This window comes from Plectropomus leopardus, chromosome 15, assembly GCF_026936395.1.
Source record: "Plectropomus leopardus strain MGB_pleo_1.0 chromosome 15, ASM2693639v1, whole genome shotgun sequence".
NCBI classification, from domain to species: domain Eukaryota; kingdom Metazoa; phylum Chordata; class Actinopteri; order Perciformes; family Serranidae; genus Plectropomus; species Plectropomus leopardus.
Window position 1 is genome coordinate 11,430,235 of NC_142190.1, and position 27,843 is coordinate 11,458,077.

At 41.2% G+C, this 27,843-nt stretch overlaps 1 protein-coding gene across 1 annotated transcript; it reads left to right on the forward strand.

Annotated features, from left to right (window-relative positions):
- Positions 1–6,317: 6,317 nt before the first annotated feature.
- Positions 6,318–27,245, forward strand: fgfr4 (fibroblast growth factor receptor 4). Its single transcript, XM_042498815.2, has 21 exons — positions 6,318–6,938; positions 9,242–9,454; positions 13,703–13,875; positions 13,978–14,128; positions 14,213–14,263; positions 14,960–15,229; positions 15,964–16,053; positions 16,134–16,300; positions 16,453–16,576; positions 17,488–17,678; positions 17,895–18,033; positions 18,202–18,395; positions 18,580–18,725; positions 19,052–19,173; positions 19,264–19,374; positions 19,590–19,780; positions 21,888–22,010; positions 22,540–22,610; positions 22,780–22,917; positions 23,991–24,096; positions 24,609–27,245. The coding sequence occupies exons 2-21, from the start codon at positions 9,367–9,369 to the stop codon at positions 24,783–24,785; spliced, it is 2,823 nt and encodes a 940-aa protein (XP_042354749.1). The 5' UTR covers positions 6,318–6,938; positions 9,242–9,366; the 3' UTR covers positions 24,786–27,245.
- Positions 27,246–27,843: the final 598 nt, after the last annotated feature.

The following is a 27,843-nucleotide window of genomic DNA, read 5'->3' on the forward strand; positions in this document are numbered from 1 at the left end:
AGGTTTTGGGATGAACCAAAGCCACAAGGTGCCAAGAATACTGCATGATTTCAGCTTTGTAGTTGAAGTTTTTTCTTCCCTGTGTTGTTCACCTGCATGTGTTTCAGTGCATTCTTGTTGTTTAGACTCCTAGTGGATGGACTCCTTACTATGAGACTTAATAGTCTGTATATCCAATATTTAAATGATAAGAGACTGAGTATTAAATTTGTGGAAAACCACAATGTTTGGTCTGATTTGTAATATCCGGAGCCATCACACATATATCAAAAATCAACAGGCTGCTGGAGACAAAATAAGTGTGTAAATACAAAAGAAAACAGTGCATCTGCGTATTTATCTTCATCACAATCACAGAGTTTATTGTATCTCTCGAATGGGCCTGATGCTGCACCGAAAGTCTGTTTGACCAAAAGCTCAGACAGTACACTGGGTGTCTGCAAACTGCCCAAGGATGTTCCACCTTTGCTATCACATCAGTCAATGCAAATACAGCCGATCCTCATGAATTCTGCACAACCCAGCAGAGATGAGTGACATGAATGCGCCACATTTACCAACAGAAATTACCGTGACCATGCACGAAAGTGAGGTACACTATTTTGCACCGTGTGCAACATTTCAGTGGAACACAAACTGAAACATCAATTGACAAACACTTTTCTAGAGGTTGTTGCATGCAGATCTATTGCACATGCTAAAAGAATTAAAGCGAGTTAGATTAAATCAGCATTTAAATGAAGTTCAGGTTGCAAAAATCCCCCCCAAAAGCCTTTGAAATCCTGATAAATGTTCTTTAATTTCTTTGCCTTTAACTTAACAAAATCTGTGACACAGACATGCTTATGTTCTGCATAGATTGGCAAAAAGTGCAGAAGCACACACCCCAAATTCGGACTTTCATAATTCCGTTTATGAGAGGAAACTTAAGTTATTTTTGGCTCCAGTGTAAACACATTAGAGGGAATAACGCTTTTCAATTAAGATTCACTCTTGTTTACATCTTCGAGAGTAGCATTCGCTCAACATTCCAAAATTTAAATGTGAAAAGGACCTGATGTTTCCATAATGTGTCCCTGCTGTGAAGTAGACTAATGAGCGACCAGCCACACCTCGCACATTCCTCCTGACCTTTATCCCACCTCACTTTCCCTCCACACACACGCACACACACACACCCTCCTAACCTCACCTCACCCCGATGATTATCATTCACCCCAACATCACCCCTCCTCCACAATCTGTTATCAGCTGTCAGGCACCAACCAGCCCTGGTATTCCCCATTAGCATTTACATCTGTATGCAGCAGCCTATCAATGCTATCTGGACCCGGGGGCACCGGGAGGGTCGGGAGCGATCCACCATATCTCTGATGTCATCAGATAAAGATTTGGGAGGGAAGAAGGTCTGGACCCAGTCGATGGGAGGGACATCTCAAGCTAAGGTATTTGATTCTATCATGAAATTGTAGTAGTGGTATCTGATATTTGTATGGTGTTTCTTGCTCTGCTTCAGGTGTGCTGCAACACACATGTGTTAGCACAAATATCAGGGGAATAGTTCAACATTATGGGAAACAACTTATGACTGGGCTATCCTAGAAAACATGTGGTTCAAACGATATCTTGTGCAGGAAATCAAAGATGTTTATAGCTGCTGCAAGTGGTCAAACTAGTATCAAAAGTTAAAAACTGGCAGTCATAGTGAGTTTAACTGCATTTGAATGCCTTTCACAAGCATTTCTGTTTGATGTCTTTCATAAACATGAACAAAGGCAGTGAGCAAGAAATTAAAATGTAAAAATACCTGAAAAAAGGGGACAAATGTCCAGAAATGTCTATCTATGATTATTAAAATCATATATTTTACAGCACTTTTCCCCAGGTTATTTCCTTAATTTTTTTTAACTCTTCTTTTCTTGCTAATTTTCAGGTGATTGTCTTTTAACTTTTTCCTTTTTTTGTACAGATTTTTGGATAATTTCTTTCAGAAAACAAGACAATTTGCTCAGGTTTCGAAGGGTTAAATATGGGAAAACAGCACATTTTCAGACAGTGTCTCATGCAAAACTTTTATAATTTACTAATTTACGAATGTAAAACATTAACATAGAAAAAAGGATACAAACAAAATAGAATAAGCTATAAAAAGCACAAAAAACAAAAACGCATTGGTCATAAAATTGAAGTATGACATGATAAAGACGCTAAAAGTGTCAGTATATTTTTCCAGTTTTATCTGGAAACCTGAAACACCAATGGCTTGCAGGTGTCTAAAAGTTCAAGTTGTAGATCATAAAGTTTCTGTGGTGTTTTTTTTATTTTTATTTTTTACATTACTTCATACATTTTCACCTCAGAGCTGTCCCAAATGCTCTTTTTCATGTGAGATGATGATATTTTTTTGTCAGAGAGCATTCTGCTACATCACTTAAGTCTCTTTACTGCCTGTGAGTTGACACATAAGTTGGTGTTAAATATTTAAAGTTGGCTTCCAAAAAGCATGCTGTATTTATTTCAATTGCTCAATTTAGGGCTTTAAAATAAATGTAAAGTGTGCATGTGTGTGTGTGTGTGTTGTATGTGTGTTTGAAGCTATTGAGGCGGCTGAAATCATACCTGTGTTTCATTAGCACAACAACAAGGTGCAATAACATTAACACTGCTGTCCCCTCCCAAAAACACATTTATCTTATTCATCGATCAGTATAAACACACACGCACAACCCTATACCTACTTCTGAGGACCCCTGATTAACAGAATCCCTGATCTTATCCATTTGGACTAATAACCCAAATCCATGAACTATAAAAGAAATGGATGTAGTCACCTTCATACAACCCATAAATCTGTGAGTTACCGTTCTGAAGCCTCAAATTTGGCATTTCAGTTCTCACCATTTTGTGTTTTTTGAAGTCAGAAGTGACCATATTTGGATGAGGTGAGTGAAGCGGAGCAGGAAATGGATTTGACTCAGAACTCACCCACCCATCTTCTCCATGGTAGCAACTTGTCAATCAAAAAGTAGCCACTCCTGAAGCATACTCTTCTTTATCATCTATTTTACTCAAAATGGGACCATAATTCACAAAATGAACACTGCGTTGTATTAAAGAAGACTTGAAACTGGTTATTGAGACCATAAACTCATTACAAAAATGTTTACAGTAGTATTAAATCAAGTGAGAAGTTGAGTCATTTTTTTATAGGCTTCTATAAAGTGGAGTCGCCTCCTGCTGGCCATAAAAAGAGTGCAGGTTTACGGTGCTTCCACCCTCAAATAACTCTTTTAAAGTCTGTCTGAAGGTAAGGACTGACCAAAATATCCTCACTTTCCAAAAATGTCCTCACTCACACAGGTCTAAAACTCACGCTGGTCCTCACAAAGATAGTTGTAGAAGTGTAGACACACACACACACACACACACACACACACACACACACACACACACACACACACACACACACAGGCTGACCCAGCAGTCCACCACGCAGCGCCGGCTGGCATTAGCACAGCTCTTATCTGCTTTATGACTTCCACTCTGCCTCATTTATTTGTGTACTTTGACTTTCGCCGTAAAGCTCCATCTGACCCGCAGTAGCACCACAAATAGTCAAAGGTCAAATCTGGAATTTATTTTAGCACATAAATTTCATCCAAAACACTCACACTGTGCCCGTTTGAGGAGTTTGACCCACAGATAAAACTAAACCGAGTATGCTTCCTCCCTGGTTTGTTTTGGGACTTTTATTTTGAAGTTGGTGGAGCTTTTTAGCTTTAGTCGAGTATTTCTCGGAGCGTCCTGGTGGCTCAGCTAAAGCAAGTATCACGTAACCATGTCTGAATCCAGGCCAGGACCTTTGTAGCTTGTGATTGCCCTCTCTCTCCCCAGCACTTCCTGTCCCTCTTCACAATAAAAACTGTCCTGCACAGGCAAAAAAAAATCATCCTAAAATGAATTTACTGGTTGAGTTTAACCACTGCAGGCATTTATAGGCACACAAGTTAGCTAACTGGCAAACCTGAATGACTGCGAACCAACTGTGGTTAAAACATATTATTTGACTAGAAATAATATATTTTCTCTGTATTGGTGTAAGTGTATCTATACATCTACATAAATCCAGAAAGACATCGACTTGTTGCACACACACACACACACCCCTTTCACACCCCTTGCACATGAGATATCAAGCTTAAGGTGTTAATCTTTAATACCTTCCACTCTTCTGGGAAAGTTTCCACACTCATCACATAGTGCAACCTGGCTGCAGGGATTTGCTCTCATTCAGCCACAGGAGCAATGAGGTCTTGACTCACACTTGTCCAAAGTGTGCTGGAGTCTAATGGGGTTGAAGTCAATGCTCTGTGCAGACCAGTCAAGTTTTTCCAAACCAAACTTGGAGAACCATTTTTTTATGGTCCTGGCTTTGTGCACAGGGGCTTCTTCAAACTGTTGCCAAAAAGTTGGAAGCACATTATCTAAAACTTAATTGTATGCTGTAAGATTACCCTTCATTGGAACTAAGAGTGTCTATATGGGTGGTATTTGGACATGTAGTATAGATATGGTACAATTATGCTCTGAATATGCCAAAATAATACGTCCTGAGTGATGTAGTGATGCGTTCATAAAATCCTATAAAAGACCAGCCCAGTAAGTAGAAGACAATGTTGGCATTGCATGTTTCTGCAAACTATGAATACATTTCATATGCTTCATATCAAGGTTTTTAAAGTGGCGTAGTACATGAGCTGCCTTTATCATCAGGAGGTGGAGGGGATTGTGGATGGCGTAGTACCTAAATGAGATGCCTGTTAAGATAAGGACCTCTGTTCAAAACCAACAAAAACAACAATGGTTGTCTTTTGGTGACCCTTCACAACGTTTCTGTCAGTTTGGAACCAGAGCTGGGTGTTTTTCGCAGACACACCTTAATGTTTCTAAGCTGCATTTGATCCCTGAAATTCAAATGTGGGTGTTTTAAGCCAAAACTTGATCATTTCCTAACCATAACGTAAGATTTTTGTGCCTAAGCATAACCTTCAGCACAGCATTGTTGAGAAACGTGAAGTTTCAACGTATCCACTACAAAACAACATACCAACATATGACAGCCATGGTTTGCAGAAACATTTAATGCAAACTTTTTTTCTGGGAACTGGGTTGAAAAGCTGCTTTTAATGCCATCAAGTACAGAAGAGGTTACAGTAACATTAAAAAAAGAGGCAAAAATCCAAACTTTTTTTCTGAACTTTAGACATCATAGATAATTGTTTTTATCTTATTTCTTTCACACTAAAGATCATCCTTTAAAAATGTATTTCTATTACAATTAACTTTTACTAAATCATCAGATGAACACAGATTTAAAGCTCAAAATTTAAGTCAAAGACAGGGAAAAATATTTGTTTGTTCTGAATTTTTAATGACTTGCACAACAGTGTTGAGGATCAATACAGAAAGAGATCTTTTGCTAATTTTTGTCAAATTTTTAAAAGGCCAGCAGACTAAACTGAAGAAGGGAAGAAAATGAGAAGTTTATGAGTTAGAAAGGGTATTCATGTGATCTTATTTTCACATTTGTATCACTTTATTGTGATTATCAGGTGATTTTTAATCTCCCCTGTATGCTGATTTCATGTAGATGGATTCCTCTGTCATGCAACTAAAACTTATTGCTCTTATTTACCATAATAACTTGCTTTCCATATTTTTTTGTGAATGAAAAAGAGACATTTACACAATTTTAGACATTTACACGGGCCTTACTTTAACATGCAGGGACACATTTAGGCTCAGAGTGTTAAGCTGATAAAAAAAAACAGGGCAGATCTTGATTCTCTCGCTGCAGCTAATGGGATTACGCGGTTCTGTTCTTTTACTGATGCAATTAAAAACATGGAGGCAGTTCACCGCATTGACTCACTGCAGCAACTTAATTGAATGCGCCTTCTAAAAGAGGCCTTAATGCTCTGTTTGCATAAAGGACAATTAGCCCGCAATAAATTATGAGGCGTGATTTTTTTTTTAAGTGAATCATTTTGGCACGCTCTCCTTTCACGCGGGATATGATTTAAACAAGTGTAGTTTACTCGTGAAATAATAGAAAAATAAAAGTAATATAACTTTCAGGAGCACGCTGTGGGAAGAGGAGGGAGAGGCAGAGGGTATTTGGTTTTATTTGCCAGCTCTTTGGAGGGATGGGGGGTGTTTTTAGTGTGGGGGTAACAGAAGCGCACCCCTCCCCTCTCTCTCCCTCCTCCTCCTGCTCCCCTGGCCGCTCTCAGACCATTGTTGTTGTGACTGCCGTCCGGAGAGCAGCAGCAGAAGTGCTGTAGGAGAGCTGGTGTGTGACGGTCGCAGTCTCTCTCTGCAGTAGAAAGGAAACGGACTGAGGAGGCTGAGCTCCACATTTGAGCGGCAGAACTCATCGGGACCAACTCACTCAGGAGAGGAGAGCTTGTGCGTAAAGACGCACGTTACGAGCTATCCAAGAGAGGACTCTGAATTACGAGGCACGTTTTTGTCACTCTCTATCAATCTCTCTCTTGTTCTCGCACATCATCGGATCCCTTTTTAACATTTTTTTATAGCGAGAAAGGACATTTTTTGTACTCGCAAATCCACTTTCTCGCTCCGTGTTTGGTTTTCTTTCTCTCCATGGATTTAGCCCTCTGAGCGGCCGGCTGCAGTGGACTTTGCCCAGGAGGGGGATCACCAGCCGAGCCCGGCAGCTGTCGTTCATGTTCCAGGGGGCTTTTTTTGATGGATTTATAACTTTGTTTTCAGCCGGATACACAGCAGCTAAAAGACACAGATACACATTTTGGGAAAGGATACAGAGCTCCAAATGAGGATTTCAATATTCAGTCGTATCGACCGGGACAAGAAGTGATTCCCCCGTGGTGCCAGTCATCAGGCCGGGAGGAAAGGTGGGTGACTACAGACTGGGACAGCTGGAGATTTGGTGGTTCATTCATTTTCAGCGGCAGCATATTGGTTAGATTACGACCAGAAACCTGTTTTTCAATCACGTTAAGCCTCAAGTCACGTTATGAGAGCAACTTAATTCTATTTTCAGTTGTTTTCTGCGCTTTTCTATAAACAAGAACTCACATCTTGAAATAAGGCACAAGAAGGTCCACTTCTCCACCTACTACGATCGCTCATTTGCATTGTAAATACATGATTTGTCATTTTAAACAGGGACTTCAGGGAAGACTCTGAGGCTTTGATATGAGGCAAAGTTAAACTTGTGTTTTGCAACGCGAACAGATCCAAAACAAGTCACTCATTAGACATTGAACCTTTCACACACACGGACTATTTGTCAGGAGAGAAGACGCTCAGAGCGGAGTTTGAACTCCTGTCAGACCACAAGCATCTCACATATCAAATAATTAAAAATGACACACTTAATTGCTGTTTCACACGCATGCAGTTTACAAATCAACATTGAGACACTTCTGCAAGAAAATTATCTATTTAGGGCATATTTAAAGTAAAATGTGTTTATTAAAAAATAATTTTTTTTTCTTTTATTGATCCCAGGATGACTAATTGATTCACGGCACAATGTGATCCTGCGAGTCAATATGAATGCAGGCTTTAACATATATATAGTAGCTTTTTCTCTTTGGTTCACCTACAAGGGCTATTTGAGTCTAATAGTGCATATGACCGGTTTATTAAGTGTGATTTATGTTACATAAATATGCAGTACATTAAAAAATAAAAGCCTACACAGTGTTTCCGTGTTTGGGGGCTGAAGAGTAGAATACAGTAGAAGTGTTTTGGCTGCAGCGGCGAGGCAGCGTGCCAGCGGAATTAGCAGCAGCAGGAGAAAAAAGTTTTTTCCAGCCCTTAATTGAGAAAGAATACGTTTCATTCAGTAGGCTGGTTCTTTAAACGGTGTGTGTGTGTGTGTGTGGGCGCGGCCTGCATGGAGCGCACGCACCAGGGTCTGGCGCCTGTGCGCAGTTTGGCCCGACTAGCAGCAGAAAAATCAGCGCATTATTCCTTTAGTGTTCCTTCTGTAGGTTGCTATAGTTTTCTGTGCAGAACTAGTTTATGATTTAAAAAAAAGGTTTCGGTAGTAATATTTCCAGAAGTGATAAAAGTAGTTAGTAGTATCCAAGTTATTGAGGTATTTGGACCATTGAACAGAGATACATGTTTGCAGAAAGTGAAAGTTTTAAATTAACTTTAACATCAATGCATACAGCAGTTAAAGATATTTTCTTCAGTTTAAACAGGTGAAAACATGTTTAAGTTAGAGATGGAACAAGAGAAGGATTCAAATATGTTGAGGTTAAGTCATTTAGTCTGGCAAAAATGCCACGAAAAGATCAATCATCATTCCATCTTTATAATTGCAAGGGTTTTTGTCTTATGTAATAACAACGCAAGTGCCTTTGGGGTTTTGGACTGCTGATGAGACAAAACTAGACATTTGTTTTGCCAGTTTATGACAAGTTCTGGACCGAAATTGTTAGTGGCAAGCCTGTTTTTAGATAAATACAATTGATTCTTATGAAAATTACTTAATACGGCAGCTACATTCACAATCAAACACAATGACAGAAGACATCTAAACAGAAAACATCCACATCTGTACCCTCAAAACTAGGGTATGAGGTACAAATTCCAGTCCTATTGCCAAATCTGCTCCCAGTAGAGATCGTAAGTGAAGTTTAGAGTTTTGGTGTGATGTAAAATGCTCAAATTTAAGGTATCACATGTGCAGTCAGAGTGAGAAGATGATGCTCCCTTTCTCGCTCCAGTGAACAAGTCACCTGTTTCAGTATATATCTGCCTGTTGTTTGTTTCCACCTGAAGTCTCATCAGCTGCCAGTCGAATCTCTGCTGCTCCTTCAGATTCTGTAGCTTCCTGGCAAGTTTCAAGTGTTTTCCTAGCGAGGGCCCATTATCCCGGGGCAGACTGAGCCGGGCCATCCATTGACAAACAACAGGCGGTAACAGCCCTGCTCCTTATTCATGACGCAGGAGAGCCTGGACAATGTAAGGCCGACGAGCAGGACAGTTAGCAGGACATCTGAGAATAAAAGAATACAGCTGCTCGCAGTCAAAACAGGCTCCTATACTATTTGTCTGTGGATTTTTTTTGCCACCTATTTTAAAACTGAACTGAGACGTTTGTGTCTCTGCAGTCAGATCTCCTTAAGTCTCTGATCAACTGATAACTGTCTCCAATTTTGTTTGTTTGCGTCTGCAGGATTCAGATTGAGAGACTTTGTGGGTTTCTGAAGTTTCCAATGCCAGGGGCCGGAGTGTGAGGCCACTTCACGGCTTCCAGAGTTTATTTCTACCTTTTTCAATCAGAAGACAAACGTCAAGAAGATGGCGAGGATCTGCACGTTCTGCATTCTCCTGCTTTGTTTGGTGGACAAACTGTCGGCCAGGGCCATTGAGGAAGGAAGGACTAAAGGTAAGACCTGAATTCTTTTTTTCTGCAGATCATGATGCCTGAAACTGAAATAACATCTTCTTCAGATGGTTTACAGACTCTTTCCATCCTTATCTTTTGGGGGCTTGTGTTGCATTAGTGTGTGGCTGAAAGGTTTGTGAATTGTATAACATCCTCCTTTACCATTAACTGCTCAGAAAAAGTGTTTTTTATGCCTCAGTCCACTCTCCCTTCTTAGAAAGTGTCAGTTTTTTCAGCAGCAGTGAGCACAGAGGAAGTCAAGGTGACAAGAAAAATGACAGCGAGGCTGCAGTCGTGTCTTGGATGGAGTGAGGGAGAGAAAAAAACCTCTCAGTGTTTTTGCTGCCGTAAACTGAGCTACCTGATCCATCCAAGGCCCTGAGGCTCGGAAGTGTAAATCTGCCTGGCTGTGTGCCAGCTGTAGAGGAGGAGGAGGAGGAGGAGGAGGAAGGGTGTAGAGGTTCTTTCATTGATGCTTTCCAAACAGAAGCCAATACAATAAGTCAACCATTGTCAGTTCTATTGGCGTAATCAGTATATTTGTTCAAAACAATAAGTAAAATCAGTTGTTTCTCTTTGCTGTGAAGTAGATGATGATTTTAAGTCAGATTAAAGGACTAGATGACTTTTTTTCTGTGTGTAGATTGATGAAAGACAAAGTGGATTGTTGCCCCGAAGGTGTCGAGAACAGAAGCTGTCTCTTTTCCATCTCTGTGGCCTCACTTTGTACTTCAGGGCCCGGCGAGGCCAGCCGGGGCTTGCTTGTTCAGACGACAATGTGCAGGAGTCTGGAAGGGGCCCAGGGGAAAAAAAAACTCAGGTTTTCTTACAAGATGGATGAGCAAAAAGTCAAACCAGGATTGATGATAGAAAGATCTTTAGGTCATAAAACACGCAGGTTGCAGCTGTGGAGGCAGAATTGCAACTTTTATCTTGGTGTTTCATACAGTTTCGCCTGCAACAAATGTGTGATTTTGTGATCGCAAGAATGAACTCCAGTCCATGTTCAAACTGGGTGAGTGGTTCCTACTTTTCTGCTTAAAACACTTTTAGGAGCCAAAGTCTAAAGAATGGGGCACAATAAACACAAACACAATGCACTGCTCAGACACAGGGTGATCCAGTGGAGGGATGTGATGCAGAGAGAGTTTTAGAAAATAGCTCAAATTTAGGACGATGGAGAAAAAATATTGAAAGAAAGACATCTTTTTCTGCAAAGGAATGTGTTTAATCCAACAAAACATTTATTAGTCTTTTTAAAGTATTCTCAGCCCATGGGGCGTTTTCTGTAATGTTTCTAAATGTAATTATACATCTAATGTTTCTAACCACATGGTGCTAAATGCAGGCATCTGACTTGTCCCAATGTTTTTTTTCTCCTCCCCCGCGGAAAAAAACTTCATTTCAGTCGTGTTTTCTGCCACATCATTACAGATTATAGAAAAGTCTGAGTGCAGCATTTGTCTGTACATTTTGGCTGCTCTTTATTCACACACAGAGAATATAAAAACAAGGAATGCAGACCGATGATGTCAAAGTTTAAAAGGATCGTCAACGATGTAAATCTTTGGCTGCTGTGTTTTTGAGAGATTATAAAACATTTCCCTTCAACATATTTGTGCAGCATTTTTTGTTCTAAACACAAATCAAAGTGATGCTATTATTCATTTAAATGCACAACATCAAGTAGAACAGTGTGTTTGCCATCTTTTGCTTTGGTCTCGGTACATAATTTGTGGTTTGGCATTTATTTTCAGGAGTGAATCTGCTGGTTATGCAGAGTGTTCTGTTTATTACAACTTCTCATATAGAAGAGAATGTGTAACTGCTGCATAAACAGATAATGGATGATTGTGAGCAAAGAATAACACAAATATAATCATAATGACACTGAAGAGGAAATCCTTTGATTAATTATTATACAAGTCAGTGATGTTGAGCTTAGAAACAGCAGTGTGACAAGAATTTATTTACTTAAGGTCCACTTATTATAATTCTTCCAGAGCTTTCAGTCACCTCTCTTTGTCACAAGGGTGGAGAGGTTTTTCTAATAAGTTAATATTTATGAGTAAAATAAGCAATCAGCATCGTCCATCATGCATTATCTGCACAAGAGAAGTAACAGTTGCTGAAAACATCAATAAACACTCCTAAAATTCAATTTACAGTGTGTTATAAATGGTTTATTAATTCTAATATACTTCCTATAAATTCTAAATTTAGGGGGTTAAAGTAAAGAGTTACCCCATCTTCTTGAAATTAAAGCAGCAAACTGACCTGATTGGATGGAATTTCAGCAATTATCCAGCATCAGGAACAAAACTGGGACTGTACATTTCATATACATGCTGTACTGTGAACTTTTGCACATCTTATAATTAATATTTTTGCATGTTCTGCACAAAACTGCTCAGCTTTCTCATTCTGAAACAGCTTTGTTGGACATATTTGGCATGTTCTAATATTTTTTTAAGTCTCCTACATATTTTGATTGTTTCTATTCTATAATTATGTTCTTGACTGATGCATTTTATCTTCATTTTTTATTTCCTCTTAATATTGTGTGCATCAAAGACCAAAAACGACTAAAGCAAATTTCTTGTAAGTGAAAACCTACTTGGTAATAAATCTGATTCTGCAGTTATGCAGTTATAAAACAGACCCGTAGCTCTGCTGCTATGGTCCCGGGTCAGGGCATGAGACTCCTCATTGTCCCAAACTGGTTTCCACAGCGGGCTCCCCTCTGCTCCTCTGCCAGCCCAGCCGGCGGGCTGATGGCTGGCTCACACACCAGTCGAGCGGTTTGTTTGTGTTGTGTTGTGTTTTGTTTGCCCCCTCGCCTCTGGGTGACAATTCACACTCTGCTGCGAGTTCAAATCCAGGGCACCGTCCCTGTCTCTGCAAGTTCATTAGCATGGCTGTAAGTGTGTGTGTGTGTTCATCTCTGTGATTTACTGCCGACTGTTTTACTGAGTTCAAGTTTGCTCCATTAGATGAAGACGCGTTGGCTTGTTAGGATCCTGTAATATTTTGAACTCAGAGGACACATTTGGTGTTTATTAAAACTATCCATCAAGATGTTTCTTTTAATTTCTTTTCCCTGTGGCTGCTTTGACCAATCAGCGTTTCTGATTTCCCACTTACAAGGTCTTAACCGTGTATTTGTTCCTGAAAGCTTTACCTCTGCGTGTACTCTGGGCAGCACTTCACTCCTGACAAGCGAACAGATTGCCTTTTCACTAAGCGCTCACAGGAAGCAATCAAACAGAAAATTGCCCTGCGAAATTGCTCGTTCTGAGTGACTGAGCAGAGTGAGCGAGGTCCTCGGCCAGGGCGCACATATGCTCCAACAAGTGAGTGGGCGAGCCCATGAATGGGCGAGTGACCCACTGAATGGATGGCACTGTGGCTGATGGTGACACGATAGCAGCTGCCAGGGCTGTCTATCCCCCGTTTCTGGTGGCTTTAAGTGACAGTAGTTGCTCAAGAACATGGTGTGTTTGATGTTGCTGCACCTAAACTAAAACCGAGAGGATGTTTTTTGATAATTTTTGTCTCGGTCACTTGAGGGGCATTTACGCCAGGGAAATTTGTAGCAGTTTGTTAAGACAACTCTTATTCTGTGACAAAACCATGACATGACAACTGGAATTTGCTTATTTTAAAGTGGAAAACTGACAGTTTTTCAGCTTTTCTCCCCAAGAGCTTTACTAAGTGATATTATTGTTGGTGCCGTAGCTACAAAGACAACTTTCCGTTTTTTTTCCCCAGAGCCTAGCAACACAGTTTAAAGAGTTACTTTGGTTCTTTCACATCTGCCATTTCTGCTAATGATGATAGTAACTGCAAAAAACTTACATTTATACTTTTTGGTAAGTGAGGATAGCTGGAGATAGCTACTTCCTGTTGTGGTTGTGCAATATTTGATGCATTTCCTTTATGCAGTGAAATAAGCCTCCATTTTCCCAGGAGATTATACCCGCTGGCAGAATTGCAAAGCGAAAACAAGGTTTATAGGGAAGTATTGCAAATGCAGATGTCATCATTTTATCGTCATAACATTGTGCAGTCATCGTTATTTCCACTTTAAACACAGTGTTTTGCTTTTGCAAGAATCATTCAAAGGAAAAAGTTCTTCATGCCCATAATGTCATCCCTGAAAAAGATATTTTAAAGGAAGTGAAATGCGTCCAGAAAAAAAACTAAAGTCACGACTGCTTTTCTATCTTTTGTTTTTTTGTCATCTAGAACTTCGGGTCTCCAGGCCTCTGATCTTACCAGGTTACCCAGAAAACACCACAGGGGTGGTGGGTGGTCAAGCGAAGCTGGTGTGCAAAGTCCACCGGCCGGTGTCCACCAAGGTGCAGTGGCTGAAGACAGAGGCTAGCCAGGGAGGACCGCCTCGGCTCAGGGCTCTGACGGTGAGGAAGCACTAGCTGACAGATACAAACAAACAATGTCATGCTTTGTTTGATATTGAAAAGATGGTAAAGTTATCTCACATCCATCGCATCTCCGTGCAGGCCCTGCAGAGCAACGGGTCCAAGGTGAACACTTTGCATCTGTCCAACATCACTCTGGAGGATGCAGGAGAGTACATCTGCATGGCTGAGAGCACCCACGGAGGACAGACGGTACAGGCCATGCAGACAGCGTGGCTCGAGGTCCTGCCGGGTAAGACACTCTTATTAACAATGTTTCAAGCTTATCTGACCAAGTATCATGAAATTTTCTAACTTCAACTTTCCCCTTCAACAGGTACCATCATTTCCCAGACTGTGGACCTGACGGCTGCTGACATCCCATCAGGTAACTTCCCTTTCTCACACCTTAAAAAAAATTGAAAATGTGTGAAATTTGCCTTTGTTTCAGTTGCAATCACTTGCATTGGTCAGTCCAGCTTACGCTGCTGTAAGAAATATGTTAATAAAACCCAGACAAGACGATACAGACTGCTGAAGACCATCTGTGTGGGCTCGTCCTCTTCCCCAGACTGGAATGAACTTCTCCCATCCCGTCGCTCACTTAGATCTCCAGTGAACCTTCACCGCCCCTCAGATTTACTCTCCGTCCACTGTCACGCTGCAACATGTTCATTAGTTTCAGTCTCTCTTCCTCCTCCTTTCTTGTCCTTTTTTTGGGGGAGGGAGTTTGCAGTGTTGGCGAGAACACTCTCAGTCCCACAATAACCCACAAGGGAACAAAAAGATGAAGGGAGGAGGAGGGTGTGTGCAGGAGGGTTGGGTCGGTCAGGCCTGCTAGTCTCCATGGTAATTTCATTATGTGTTTGTGGGGAGAGGAGATAATGTGGGTGAAGTGTTGAAGGTCATAGTTGAGAGGACGGCTACTTGCTTTAGAGAGGAGATAAAGAAATAACCAGCCGACTGGCCAGATCGGTGATGTGTGTGCGTGAAAAAGTAAAATAAACAGAAAATGAAGTAAAGAGAAAAAAAACATCCTCCATCGCAGCGTGATGACACCTCGCATGTTCTTTGGTTTCAACAGATGTTCTCGAGGACCTGAGTGAAGACACCACAGAACATCTCCTGTTAGAGCCGGGAAACGTCCTGAAACTGCGCTGCGACACAAGCACTCGGCCAGGCATGGCAGTGAACTGGTACAAGGAAGGAGCCCGAGTTCTGCCCACGCCGCGCATCCAGATGCGCAGTGCCATCATGGAGATCACAGACGTGACATATGAGGACTCTGGCGTTTATGTTTGTGTTCTAAGGGGCTCCAAAGAGCCTGTGAGGAACTTCACCATCACTGTGGCAGGTAACCAAAACTGCTGATTTATTACTGAAAGATTTATTTTTAACAAAGCAAATAATGTTGGCTTTATATTTTAATATAAGCACATGCAGTATATGCCTCTACAACGCTGCAACAATGAGTGGTGTGTCAGTTACAAACAGAGAATTGATTGCCAACAATTACAATAAATGGTTGATTGTTAAAAGTTATTTTTTTAGGCAAAATTTTCAAATATTAACTGGTTCCAGCTTCTAAAATGGAAAAAAAATGCTGTTTTTCTTAAGTTTGTATGATAACCCAGCTCACACAAGATTTCAATATGATGTCAAAAAGACATTGGACTCTTATGTCGAATAGAAGTTATATTTTGGTTTACATAAAAATCAGGATGACAATATCTTAATGGCTAACAACAACTTCCTGTTTTTTTTTCATACCTTGTGACTAAATGTTGTAATTCTATGTCAAAATAAATTTGCAAGAGGCATTTGGATAAAATTGGATTTCGGTTTCATACCAAGAAAATGTCAACGTCATCTAAATTAACCAAGTATCAACATATAATGACTGGTGACCAACTGGGAATAAGTCTATTATCTTCAAGCTTTTGACTGCTGGTTTAACAAAACAAATTATTTGAATCTGTCAGCTCAAGCATTTTTGGATTGCACTTAGCATTTTTCACTCTCATATTTTATAGATCAAACAATAATCGATGAGTGATTTTTTAAAATCCCTTCATTATTTGTTTCTAGACTCGCTGGGGTCGGGGGACGATGATGAGGACAATGGCTTGGAAGACTCATCGGCTGAGATCGAAAACGACCAGGTTTACTTCTCCAGAGGTGTGTTGTTGTTCTCTGAGGAATTCTCAACCTTCAGGCCTTATAAGCGTCCTCTAATTGGCTGGTCTTTGTCCATACAGGTCCCTACTGGACACACACCCAGCGCATGGAGAAGAAGCTGTATGCTGTCCCAGCAGGCAACACGGTGAAGTTTCGTTGCCCGGCCATGGGCAGTCCCATGCCGAGCATCCGCTGGCTCAAAAATGGACGTGAATTTAGAGGAGAGCACCGCATCGGAGGCATCAAGGTGAGGATGGTTTCTTATCTCCTGAAGTCTAAGTAAGATGGGTGGAAGCTGGGCAGAGCTTTCAGCGATATATTTCTAGCTTCATCTTGTTATCTGGATGATAAAGTGAGTGTTTATCCAAGCTGATGTTTTTTGTGTGTTTCTTTGGCTAGCTGAGACACCAGCACTGGAGCCTGGTGATGGAGAGCGTCGTGCCTTCGGACAGAGGAAACTACACCTGCGTGGTGGAGAACAAATATGGCTCCATCACTCACAGCTACGTTCTCGATGTCCTGGGTAAGATTCAGTTGATTCAGCGCTATCAGGACAATTGAGAAAGGTTGTGCAAATAAAAAATGTCATGAATGTGGGTTGAATTATTGAATTCACCAAACAGGCGTGAGAGATTCTTCTTTAAACCCAGGTTTAAATGATTTGTGATCTGGCTGACAGTATTTCTGGCAGAAAAAGCAACAGTTATTGGTCAGTACTTTGTGCAAAAGCATCATGCCTTCAAATAGAAGCCTCCAGTCTGAGGGAGGGGATAACCGGGGTGACAGGGGCGCCTGGGCAGGATGTGGACGGTCAGGCGTCCACACCAGTTTTCTAGCTGACCTGTGACAGGAGATCGAGGAGGGCTGCGGTTTGTTTGTTCATTTGTTCGCTGTCCATCCACCACGGGGTCAGTTTCCGTCCCCGTCGACGGGGGGAGAAGACTAACGAGACAACTAACGAGATCAGAGAGCGAGAGTAACCACAGATCAAAGAGAGCCCGGCGACCAGCTGACAAAGAGCCACACTAATGGAACCGATTTCATCCACAAAATGACATTTCCTGCTCTTGTATGCCAGCATGCAAACACATTATAGGTGACAGTGACAACTGTTGAGCATTTTCAGACGTTTGTTTACAAAGCAGTTATGTTTGCCAGCTTTTAAACACCAAAAATCTGGATGTCCTCAGTTGTAGTTCCTAGATTCCCCTATGTTTGTCCTTCCTGCATAGACTCCTGGAGAGATGGGTATTTTCGGAGTCACGCTTGGCAGATCAGTTAAATCTCCTTCGTCATGTCCCTGATTCACCTTTGAACTGTTGCCCTGAAAAGAGGGAATCATTTAAGCTCTGACCGGATTTTTCTGGAGCTCAATGTGATCTTTCATCTTTGTCCACTTTGCTCATCTCTCCTTTTGATTTCTTTCTGATCCAGAGCGTTCCCCACACCGGCCCATCCTGCAGGCCGGTCTACCAGCCAACACCACAGCAGTGGTGGGCAGCGACGTCCAGTTCCACTGTAAGGTCTACAGCGATGCCCAGCCTCACATTCAGTGGCTCAAACACATAGAAAGGAACGGCAGCCGATATGGCTCTGATGGGACGCCCTACGTTCGGGTCCTCAAGGTTGGTCAAACTCAAGCTTATGTTTGTTCCAGTTCTGATCAATAACCAAAAGACTGATTTCCTGATACTGTATATAAGAGCCAAAAAAGGTAGCATTAGTTTGCTATTCACAGTCAACAACAGCAAAAGACACCAGCGGAAGTTTTTAAAGAAGTTGTATTGCAATAATTGTTGGATACAGTTTTTCACTTTTTTTTTTTCATCCGTCTTGTGCAGACCGGCAGTCTGAACATGTCAGAGGTGGAGGTGCTCTATCTGTCCAAAGTTACCATGGAGGACGCAGGAGAGTACACCTGTCTAGCTGGAAATTCAATTGGATTTGCGCACCAGTCCGCCTGGCTCACTGTCCTCTCAGGTAAGTGAAAGCTATATGATTTAATGCTTGTTTAATTTTACTTTTAATTCTTCAAAAAATGCTTGAATCAAGATGAAAAATTTAAATCAAGAGATTGAGCGAGTCACAGCTTGGTACTGACAAACTTTGAACTGGTAAAAATGCTTTATAATCTTCCTTTTCCTACAGAAGAAGAAGCAGCGGATGCTATGGACACCATGGAGACAAAGTACACCGACATCATTATCTACGCCTGCGGTTTTCTAGCTCTGATCATGGCCATCGTCATCGTGGTGTTGTGCCGAATGCAGGTCCACCCCAGGAGGGAGCCCTTTGACGCCCTCCCTGTTCAGAAGCTGTCCAAGTTTCCTCTTCGCAGACAGGTACTTATACATTATGGGAACTTAGATTTTGTCTTCTCTAACAGCTGGAAAGTATTCAATGACTTGAGGATGAGATTTGCATGAAGTTCATACGAAGCATCATCTGTAAAACAAAGTGCTCATAACAGCCACATGCACACCCTCTTGTTTCTCAAAACTGAATTTTCTGTATATCTTTCTGTAGTACTCAGTGGAGTCCAACTCATCAGGGAAGTCCAGTGCGTCTCTGATGAGGGTGGCTCGCCTATCATCCAGCTGCTCCCCGATGCTGGCCGGAGTCATGGAGTTTGAATTGCCGTACGATCCAGACTGGGAGTTCCCCCGAGAGAAGTAAGTTATCAGCAACTTAGAATCACATTTGTAAAGAAAAAACACTCCTGTGTTTAAAATCACAAAGAGAGAGATGTGATTATGGATTTTACTTCAATGTTCTTGCAAAGAGACTATTTCTTCACTAAGTTTATTTTAGCCTCTGGGACGGATTTAAACGTTGTTGCTCTCGCATCATGTGGGGACCTAAAAAGAGACGAGCCCGCAGCCCATTCTCGGCTCAACCCAACCTATATTTTAAGAAACCAGAGCCTCAAATTATGGATTTGTACAGTTTTCATTTGGCCATACTTATTTTGACTAACTTTCGCTTTTGCGCTCTCTAGTTTAACGTTGGGCAAACCTCTAGGAGAAGGCTGCTTCGGTCAGGTGGTCAGAGCTGAGGCCTACGGCATCAACAAGGACTCTCCGGATCCTTCCTCTACAGTGGCGGTTAAGATGCTCAAAGGTAGAAAAGAAATAACACAGATACAAAAATACAACTAGAAATCAGCTTAAGTTGGCTGTCTTTTCTAAATAAAGTATATTTTTCCTAAAGATGACGCCACAGACAAAGATCTGGCAGACCTCATCTCGGAGATGGAGCTGATGAAGGTGATGGACAAACACAAGAACATTATCAACCTGCTCGGAGTCTGCACACAGGACGGTGAGTGTCCGAAACCTTTGTCTGTTGTTGTATTTCCTCCCTGCTTCAACTGAGGGTTTGGGTAAAAAAGATTGCTCCGACCTTCCTGTTGTCATTGTAAATCTCAACAAACAACTAATTCAGTGAGTGTTTCAACGATGGTGGTCCCGAGCCTCCAGGCTGGAAAAACAATAGAAACAACCCCCGTCCTTCATCCTGTTTGTGCTCCCCCTCAGGCCCTCTGTATGTGCTGGTGGAGTACGCCTCAAAAGGCAGTCTGAGGGAGTACCTGCGGGCCCGGAGACCCCCAGGCATGGACTACACCTTTGATGTGACCAAGGTGCCCGAGGAGCAGCTCACCTTCAAAGACCTGCTGTCCTGTGCCTACCAGGTGGCCCGAGGGATGGAGTACCTGGCTTCTAAAAGGGTATGTTCACTTTATCAAGGAGTGTAAATAAGTTGTAATAGAGGAAGAAGAAGCATCTGAGAAGGTATCTAGGTCTTTGGTGGCTATAAATCTATTCTGCAACCGTGTCATGGATGCAAGTATGGATGGATTACTGAATGGGCTTAGAAAGCACAGAACAAATGTGCTAGAGTCCTCCTTGGCCTTTACCTGCAAAATGTCACTCAAATTTACACATATTGTCCAGGAAGAGACTCAATGAGCTAAAAGAGACAAAAAACAACCTCAAGAAGACTAACAGTTACCACAAAAAGATATAAAATGACAAAAAGATGCATGACGACTACAAAAGAATGCAAAACAACAACAAAACAGGCAAAACCACCAAAGGCTGTGTGTTTTGCTCCTCTGTGTTGGGATCCTTTGCATGTCTGTACTCAGAGGCTCACTGTCACTGTGTGAATTCACAACTATGTAGCAATCAAGTTTTTTTTTTTAAAAAAGTGCCAAATTAATTTGGTTCCAGCATCTTAAATGTGACTATTCCTCAGTTTTATGTCACTACAAAAGTACATTTTATACTTTTAGTCTGGCAAATCAAGATATTAGGACATGATCTGAAGTTCGTTGATGTTTTTCAGATGTTTTATAGACTAAATGAGTTGATATAAGGGGAAAAAAATCACAAAGCTTATTGTAGAGTAATGTAGCTTTCATTGTGCACTATAAAAAATTTTTGTTGATTGAAGCGGAAACTCTGCATGGATAATGGACAATCTTCTGTATTATAGTATAACGTTTTAGAACATAGAAATACAGCCACAAATGAAGGAAGGATAGTTATTCATGATAAAGATTGAGTTCTTATATAATTCAGTGTTTTTGGATTTTTAGCACTTGGCCTTCAGATGGACAGCAACACCAGCCTTCCCCTTTCTCTCTTTCCTCTCCCCTGTCTCTCTTGCCATCCTCTGTCTGTCCCTTTCTTCCCACCCCCACCCCCCATGTTTCTACTTCTTTCATTTTCCCAGCATGCACTCTGTCTGTGCGCTTCTTATCAACACGTCTCTTTGTCTGCCAGCCGGTGTCTCAGACAGGCATTCCTGAGCAGAGAGCTGCCGCAGCTTCAGTCCTGTTTACTCTCCTCCATCCATCTGTCTGTCCCTCCGTTGCAGGGCTTTGTCCTTTTTAGCGCTGCCATAAATCTGTTAGCAAACAGGCAGCAGAGCCGTCATCTGGGTGTAGGCATCAGGTTTCTGGCTCTACGGCCTCCTAAGAATGCAGGAGCCTGAAACTAACCCTCCATTATGGGGAGACCCACAAACCGAGACTGGTTCATTTCGCACGTCCCCACAAATCCCACGTCTATTTCGAATGAAAACCAAAATAAACTTAATGACATCCATTCAATGTGGGCAAACAGCGCCTTTCTTTTTTTTCCCTCCCAAAGGGGTTGTTTTTTCTTCAAACTGCGGGGTTTCTATATTAAGACATTTTCATTTTGTAGCGTTCACTAAAATGAAGCGCTCTGTGTTGACTTAGACTCCTGAGTCTTTTCATTTTGGAGAAAATCTGCAGTGAATCATTTCTACCTCCATGTTTTTACATGATTGCGCCAAAACCACGAGGTGGAACAGACGAGAATGAGCCGCGTCACAGGTCTGAATTCAAAAGAGCATTTCATGAACGTAAAAGCTTCGATAATAAAGTTTAGTTTCGATGTTCAGGTTCATCACTGTGAAATCTGACAAGTTGCAAACTTATTGCCCAGCCAGCAGAATACAGATTCTATAAAGCACAGTTCTTGGTAAACTGACGTTGATCAAACTAAAAATGTCATCTTTCAACTTGCAAATTCTAAAAATTAAGTTAACAAAACTAAATTTCAAGTTTGACTGTAAATTTAAGCTTTAGCCAACAGGAGAGCAGTGTTAAAAACAATACAAAGAAAAGGAAAAAAACACAAATTTAGCACTCATAAAAAGACATTAAATCTCTGAGCACATTAAAAAATATTATTTATTATTTAAACTTCATACCAATACTCGAAACTAAAGACCCAGCAGTTGAGCTTAAGCTCACTTTTGGGTTTTGTGTCACTCTTTAATTCTCTCTTTTCTCTCTGCAGTGCATCCACAGAGATCTGGCCGCCAGAAACGTTCTGGTGACGGAGGACAACGTTATGAAGATCGCAGACTTTGGCCTGGCCAGAGGAGTCCACCAGATCGACTACTATAAGAAAACCACCAACGTGAGTGACAGTTTGTTGCGCTGTGTTCTCAGGTTTCCTGCTCCTGTAGCTTTCCAGAGGAGAGTTTTGTTTTCCAGTCAGGAGAGTGCAGCTAAATTACTGCTTAAGTTTCTGTGCTTGTAAATATTTGACCTCTGACCCTTTCAAATGACGTGAACATTTCCCCTGAGGGATCAAAAATTAAATATCTTCATTTTAAGACATTTTGATGTTAAAGGTGAAATGGGAAGCTGGTTGTTATTAAAAAACTGCTTGTAAACATGTCTGCCCCTCAGCCAGGTGCCCCCATGGTTCCTTTCACAGCTTTAATACTCCTCAAGACAGATGATGTCTGATGTTTTCCTCTGATTGGCAGCAGGCTTAATGGGACTTAATTAGAAAAGAGGGGAGACAAGGAGGGAGGAGGGGGAGGATTGTGAGCAAGCATGCATGGAGTGAAAAAAAATTACAGTGAGACAGAAAGAAAAATGTGTTCATGATGAAAAGTGTTGAGTCGCTGTGGTAAATGTGCTCCATGTCTGCTCTGCAGGGACGGCTGCCGGTGAAGTGGATGGCACCAGAGGCTTTGTTCGACAGAGTTTACACACACCAGAGCGACGTGTAAGTCGATAGAGAAAAATCGCTGCAGGAAAACATGAAGTTCTTAATAACAGAGTCTTCTGTACTAGTCAACGTAGACCTCAGCTAACATCTTTGTTCACCCTCTCATCCAGCAATAAACAAAACTCCAGATCACAAACACGCTTTCGTTTCTCTTGTCTTTGCTCAGATGGTCGTTTGGCGTTCTGATGTGGGAGATCTTCACACTGGGTGGCTCACCGTACCCCGGTATCCCCGTTGAGGAGCTCTTCAAGCTGCTGAAGGAGGGACACCGCATGGACAAACCCTCCAATTGCACACATGAACTGTAAGCAGCAACTCCTCTTTAACTAAAGAGTTTCTTATGGGTTTTTTTCAGAAGTTTTTAGCTAAAAGCAGTGAGGGAGGGGTCCAATAGAGGTAGGAGGTTTAGCCAAAAGCTTTTTTAAATGATAATTTATGTAAAAAAAAAAAGAAAGTAGTGCAACATTGATATAATATTGTACGAGCTTCACCTCCACTACAGCATTGAGAGGGGTTTATTTTCCTCAGAACAGTCATTTCACAGACAGTTTTTTTGGACAGGGTGTATTTTTAGGTCATTAAAAACTTTGCAAAGCTCACAAATGGCGTTTTTGGATTTTGGAATAAATAAAATGAAAAGTTGCACAAGAGGACCATTAGGGAAGACTCATCATAAAAGTATATGCATAGGTTGTCTTATGTTGAAGGTCTGTAGTTCATGCAGAGGTTTCCCAGAACTGTTTGGTCTTAATATGTCAGGACCCAAAAGTGTAACACCAAGCAATTCAGTTTAAGGAACAAAAGGTGAGTTCAAATAAAATAAATCTAACACCAAAGGAGAAAAACAGGCGGGAAACAAAAGTGAATGAGCAGACTGAGGAAAAACAAAGCACAAATGAAAAAAACTAAAACTAAACTGGGAATAAACTGAGAAACACAGGGAGGGAATCCAGCAAGGAGCACAGACACAGACAGACTATCAAGAGGAGCACAAAGACTAAGTAGAGGAGGGTGATAACGAGGGACAAGTGGCAGCAGGTAGGTGAACAGGTGAAACAAATCAGGGCGATGCAGAGAATCACAAAGGTGGGAAAATGCACAAGTGTAGGAAGTAAAACCAGACATAACATGGAGTAACCTCCAAAATAAAACAGGAAACAGGCTCAACATGAATGAATGACATCAAACAAGGAAAACACAACAGAAAACCCAAAACCTAGAAAACAAAGTCCTCAAAATAAAACAACACAGTCCAGTCTAACACAAACACGTATTGGGCAATAAGACAAAGAGTGACAGATATTGTTAAACATTTTTGTCACTGTAGATTTTCTAGATTGTAGAAATAATTTTTGTGCTTTTTTGTCTTTTCTGTAGGTATATGATGATGCGTGAGTGCTGGCATGCTGTTCCCACCCAGAGGCCGACCTTCAAACAGCTGGTTGAGGAGCTGGACAGAGTGCTGCTGTCCATCTCTGACGAGGTAGGTTTCAAACACACATTCACGCACCTACTCCCAATGAAACTGAATACGCGCATGTATGCACACACATTCTGTTCCTCTCTTTCGCAATCTGCCGTCCAGATGTCCTCAGTACAAGAAAGTGAATGCACAAAGACGAGAATCAAGAGCTTATAAACTCCAAACAACAGAAATAAAATCATGTTTGGCTGCTTTGTTTTATAGACATTTTTCTCTGGACTTTTTTTTCACTAATTTTCATGTCATTTTCTTGTCAGCTTTCATTAATTTCTTACAATTCGCAAGACATTGCTTGCCAAGTTGCTCATTGCCTTTTTCCTTATGTTTTCAAAAGAAATCTAACTAATTTGCTTGGGATTCAAGGGTTAAATTGCTTATAAACCCATCTCAACACAGCACAACAACTGATGTTGATACAGGTTTCAAGGGGTTAAATGTGGATTCGTTTTTTTTTTTCCCCGTGTTGAGACGCCAACATTTCTCTTACATCTGCACTCCCTCTCTCCCCGCAGTACTTGGACCTTTCGACGCCCTTCGAGCAGTACTCCCCATCATGCGAAGACACGTCCAGCTCCTGCTCATCCGACAACGACTCTGTTTTCACCCACGATGCCTTGTCCACCGACCCCTGCCTCCTGGGCTACCAGGACGTGCGCTCCCGGATAGACATAAAGACAGCGCTCCGATAGACTTCCAACTGAAGGCACCCACACATACACAAACACAACACTAACACATCCACTGGTGGCCATATTGGAGGTCCACAGCTGCAAAGTTAAGTTATCCTCATGAAGTTTTCCTCTGAACCTCCATTATGGCACCAGACGAAGCCTTTAGATATAGAGGGGCATTTACACACACACAGAATTACATGGATGCACGTGGAGCACTGAGGCCGGTGGGCTTCATCACATGGTGAAGGTTTGAAGAAAAACATTTCATCGTGGGCAGAAGAAGACAAACAAAATGTGGTACTTTCAGCTCTGGCTCTGTGCCCAAGAACAGCTGTAAACGTTGGAAAACTGTGGCACTAAACACAACAGAAAAAGACCCTGGTACTCAAAAATGCCCCGAAATGCTTTCTTTCATCATCAGAGAGGCGAAGGACAATGATCTCCTCACACAACCCAAAACCAGGGCGTGAAACCTCTGTGATAAAGACATTTTTAACATAAAAAAAGATTTATTTTGCTATGATAAAAAAGAAGAAACTGATTGTTAAATATAAATCTCTCTATATAAGATTATTTTACTTTTGTGTTGCTTATTTAAAAAAAAAGGTCTTAAATCTCAGGATCTCTTGTGCTAAGAAGTTGCTGTAGCTGCAGCAAAGTGCCTGAATTTACGATTTCCTGTGAATATATTAGAATATTAAAATATTGTATGTACATATCAACAGCAGATAGACGATTGCCTTTTATAAATTATTCTGAATGACACGAAAATGAAGGTTATTTGAGGGCGAAAGGAGAGAGGAATTGAATCATTTCAACGTGCCAAACCTGTCGCAGCTGTTTTCATGTTCAAGTTTCACTCCAAAATATTCCAATGATCTCCCAAATTAAAACATAAGTCACCCCTAAAGTCATGCCTAAACAGTGGATGCTACTTTTGTAAACATTTTTGAAAAACAAGCCTGTAGTTTGATCAACGCACAAAATATTCATTTTCTGACTCAAACCTCAAAATTTGTGTGGTCAAAAAATGATGGACTGGACTTTTAAAGATGCCTTACTGTTGGAAATTTTGGAATGAAACCCTCTGTTTGTCATTTTTAAGTAAATCTGCTTCGACCTCCAGCCCAGGAAAACAATTTGTGGTTTAAATACCAGAAGGACTTCCAGTTCTTGTAGCTCTTGTTGGACGAAAACCACCAAAAATGTTTTCACTGTAATGCATTTCTTTTTGAACAAAGTCTCAAAGGTCACAGGACTCGTTTACGTGTTCAAACAACTAGTAAACTTTTGAGTCGTGGTCTTCCTCTAACAACAGCTTTGCTCTTCCAGTCTACATGATCGCTTTGTCAGAGACAGTGCGTCCAGGGCAAGGACTCGACCTCAAAAGGAGGACTGATGACTCGGCCTTGGGGACTCTGTTGGGGAGCTGGCCCAAGCCCACTGTCACTACTGACAAGGAGAGGGGGGTACTGAATGTGAAAGCCAGTGTGATTGATTTCAAATAGAGGAGAATGGGGAGGGAGCCTCCTTTGTCTGGCTGTAACCCTTCACCCAGCCCAATCTGTTGGCGAGGGGTCCTCAGGTCCGCAGCCTGGCTGGACAATGAAGGCTTTGCAGGCTTAATGGGTGTGACTACGGACCAGAGGGAGTTTTGGGGGGGGTTGGTGGTGGTGGTGTGGGGATAGCTTGGGCTTGTGTGCAAATGAAGAGGCTCTTATTATGTTAATGTGTCCTCTTCTCTCCCAAACGCCCCTATCTTTATCCCCACAGCCACCATCTTTTAAATTACAAATCTTAATTCAGATTCGGGACCAGCTGCAGAAAATTCCCCTGTGGGCTAAAAAATGCCAACTAGGTCCTGAATCTGACCACTGACAAAAAAATTAAGACACATGAAAAAATAAATATTGACAGTTGGATGGAAATGACCCAACTCTTGTTGAAAGCGTAGCAAAAAAATTGCCTTTTTTAATTCAAATTCATCCAAAATTTAGCAGTTTTCAAAGCTTGCAGCCTCCCTCAGTCTCCTGAAACACATGTCATTTGCCAGCGTCTTTTCTTGTATTGCTCCTTTACTCTTTGGTCCCCCTTTTCAAGTGTTGTAAAGTGTAAAGAAAAGTGCATGGTTTCATTGCAAAATGCCTTAAATGCATCATCCAATCATCTTCCTGTGTGGAAAACCAGCCACCCGTTCTGTCAATGAAGGATTCATGTATCTTCTCTCCTCATGCTGTCAATCATCTGTTGACAGTTGGTGTCTCATTTTGGACAGACGCTCTTTTTACATTTACATACAAACACAAAGTGTCCAGATACATTTGCATCTTTACATTCCAGTTATCTGCTCTTCTCCCAGATACAAACAATCACAGCGTTCTTAAACATTTCCTCAAGAGAATTATTTTAGAAATATCTAATTTATTTGTTTATTGTTTTGTTTTTATATGAAATAAAGTATAATTTAAAATAAAACAGCTCTGGGTGCTTTTTTTTTCCTTTTTTGCATTAAAAAAGGCCATTCAGCCTGTCATGTTTGGGCTCTCAGGAGGGAACTGGTTAAAAAATGCAACACAAAAAACAAGATTAGACCATCAAAAGACAAGCGGTAATAAACAAGATATAAAAGTTGAAGTAAAAAAGTACAGAGACCATTAAGAACAGTAAAAATAAGAGAACTGATATTAAGCCAGGCTAAATGAATAGGTTTTCAGCTGCCGTTCAAGAATTTTGTTTAAGTAAACTTCTTGCATAGACTCTGAAGTTGTAACATCGAAGATGGATGTTCGTCCAGGATTTTGAGATCTCGTGAGACAGATCTACATCAGCAAAAATGTGGCTGGTTTGGTTCTCCAGTCCTCATATAGGCAAATGTGCCCATAGGTAGTTTGAATACACACACATGGCTGTTTCTTTTCACTTGTACATACACATTGCAAAATATTTGCGTTATATATTAATTCTCAGTTTATAACCCACATCGGCTAAACTAATCTAATCTAGAATCTATGTCTAATCTAGAATTTCTGACAAAATCTGCATTTAAATTTGCGAGACTTGACCTGTTTTTGCA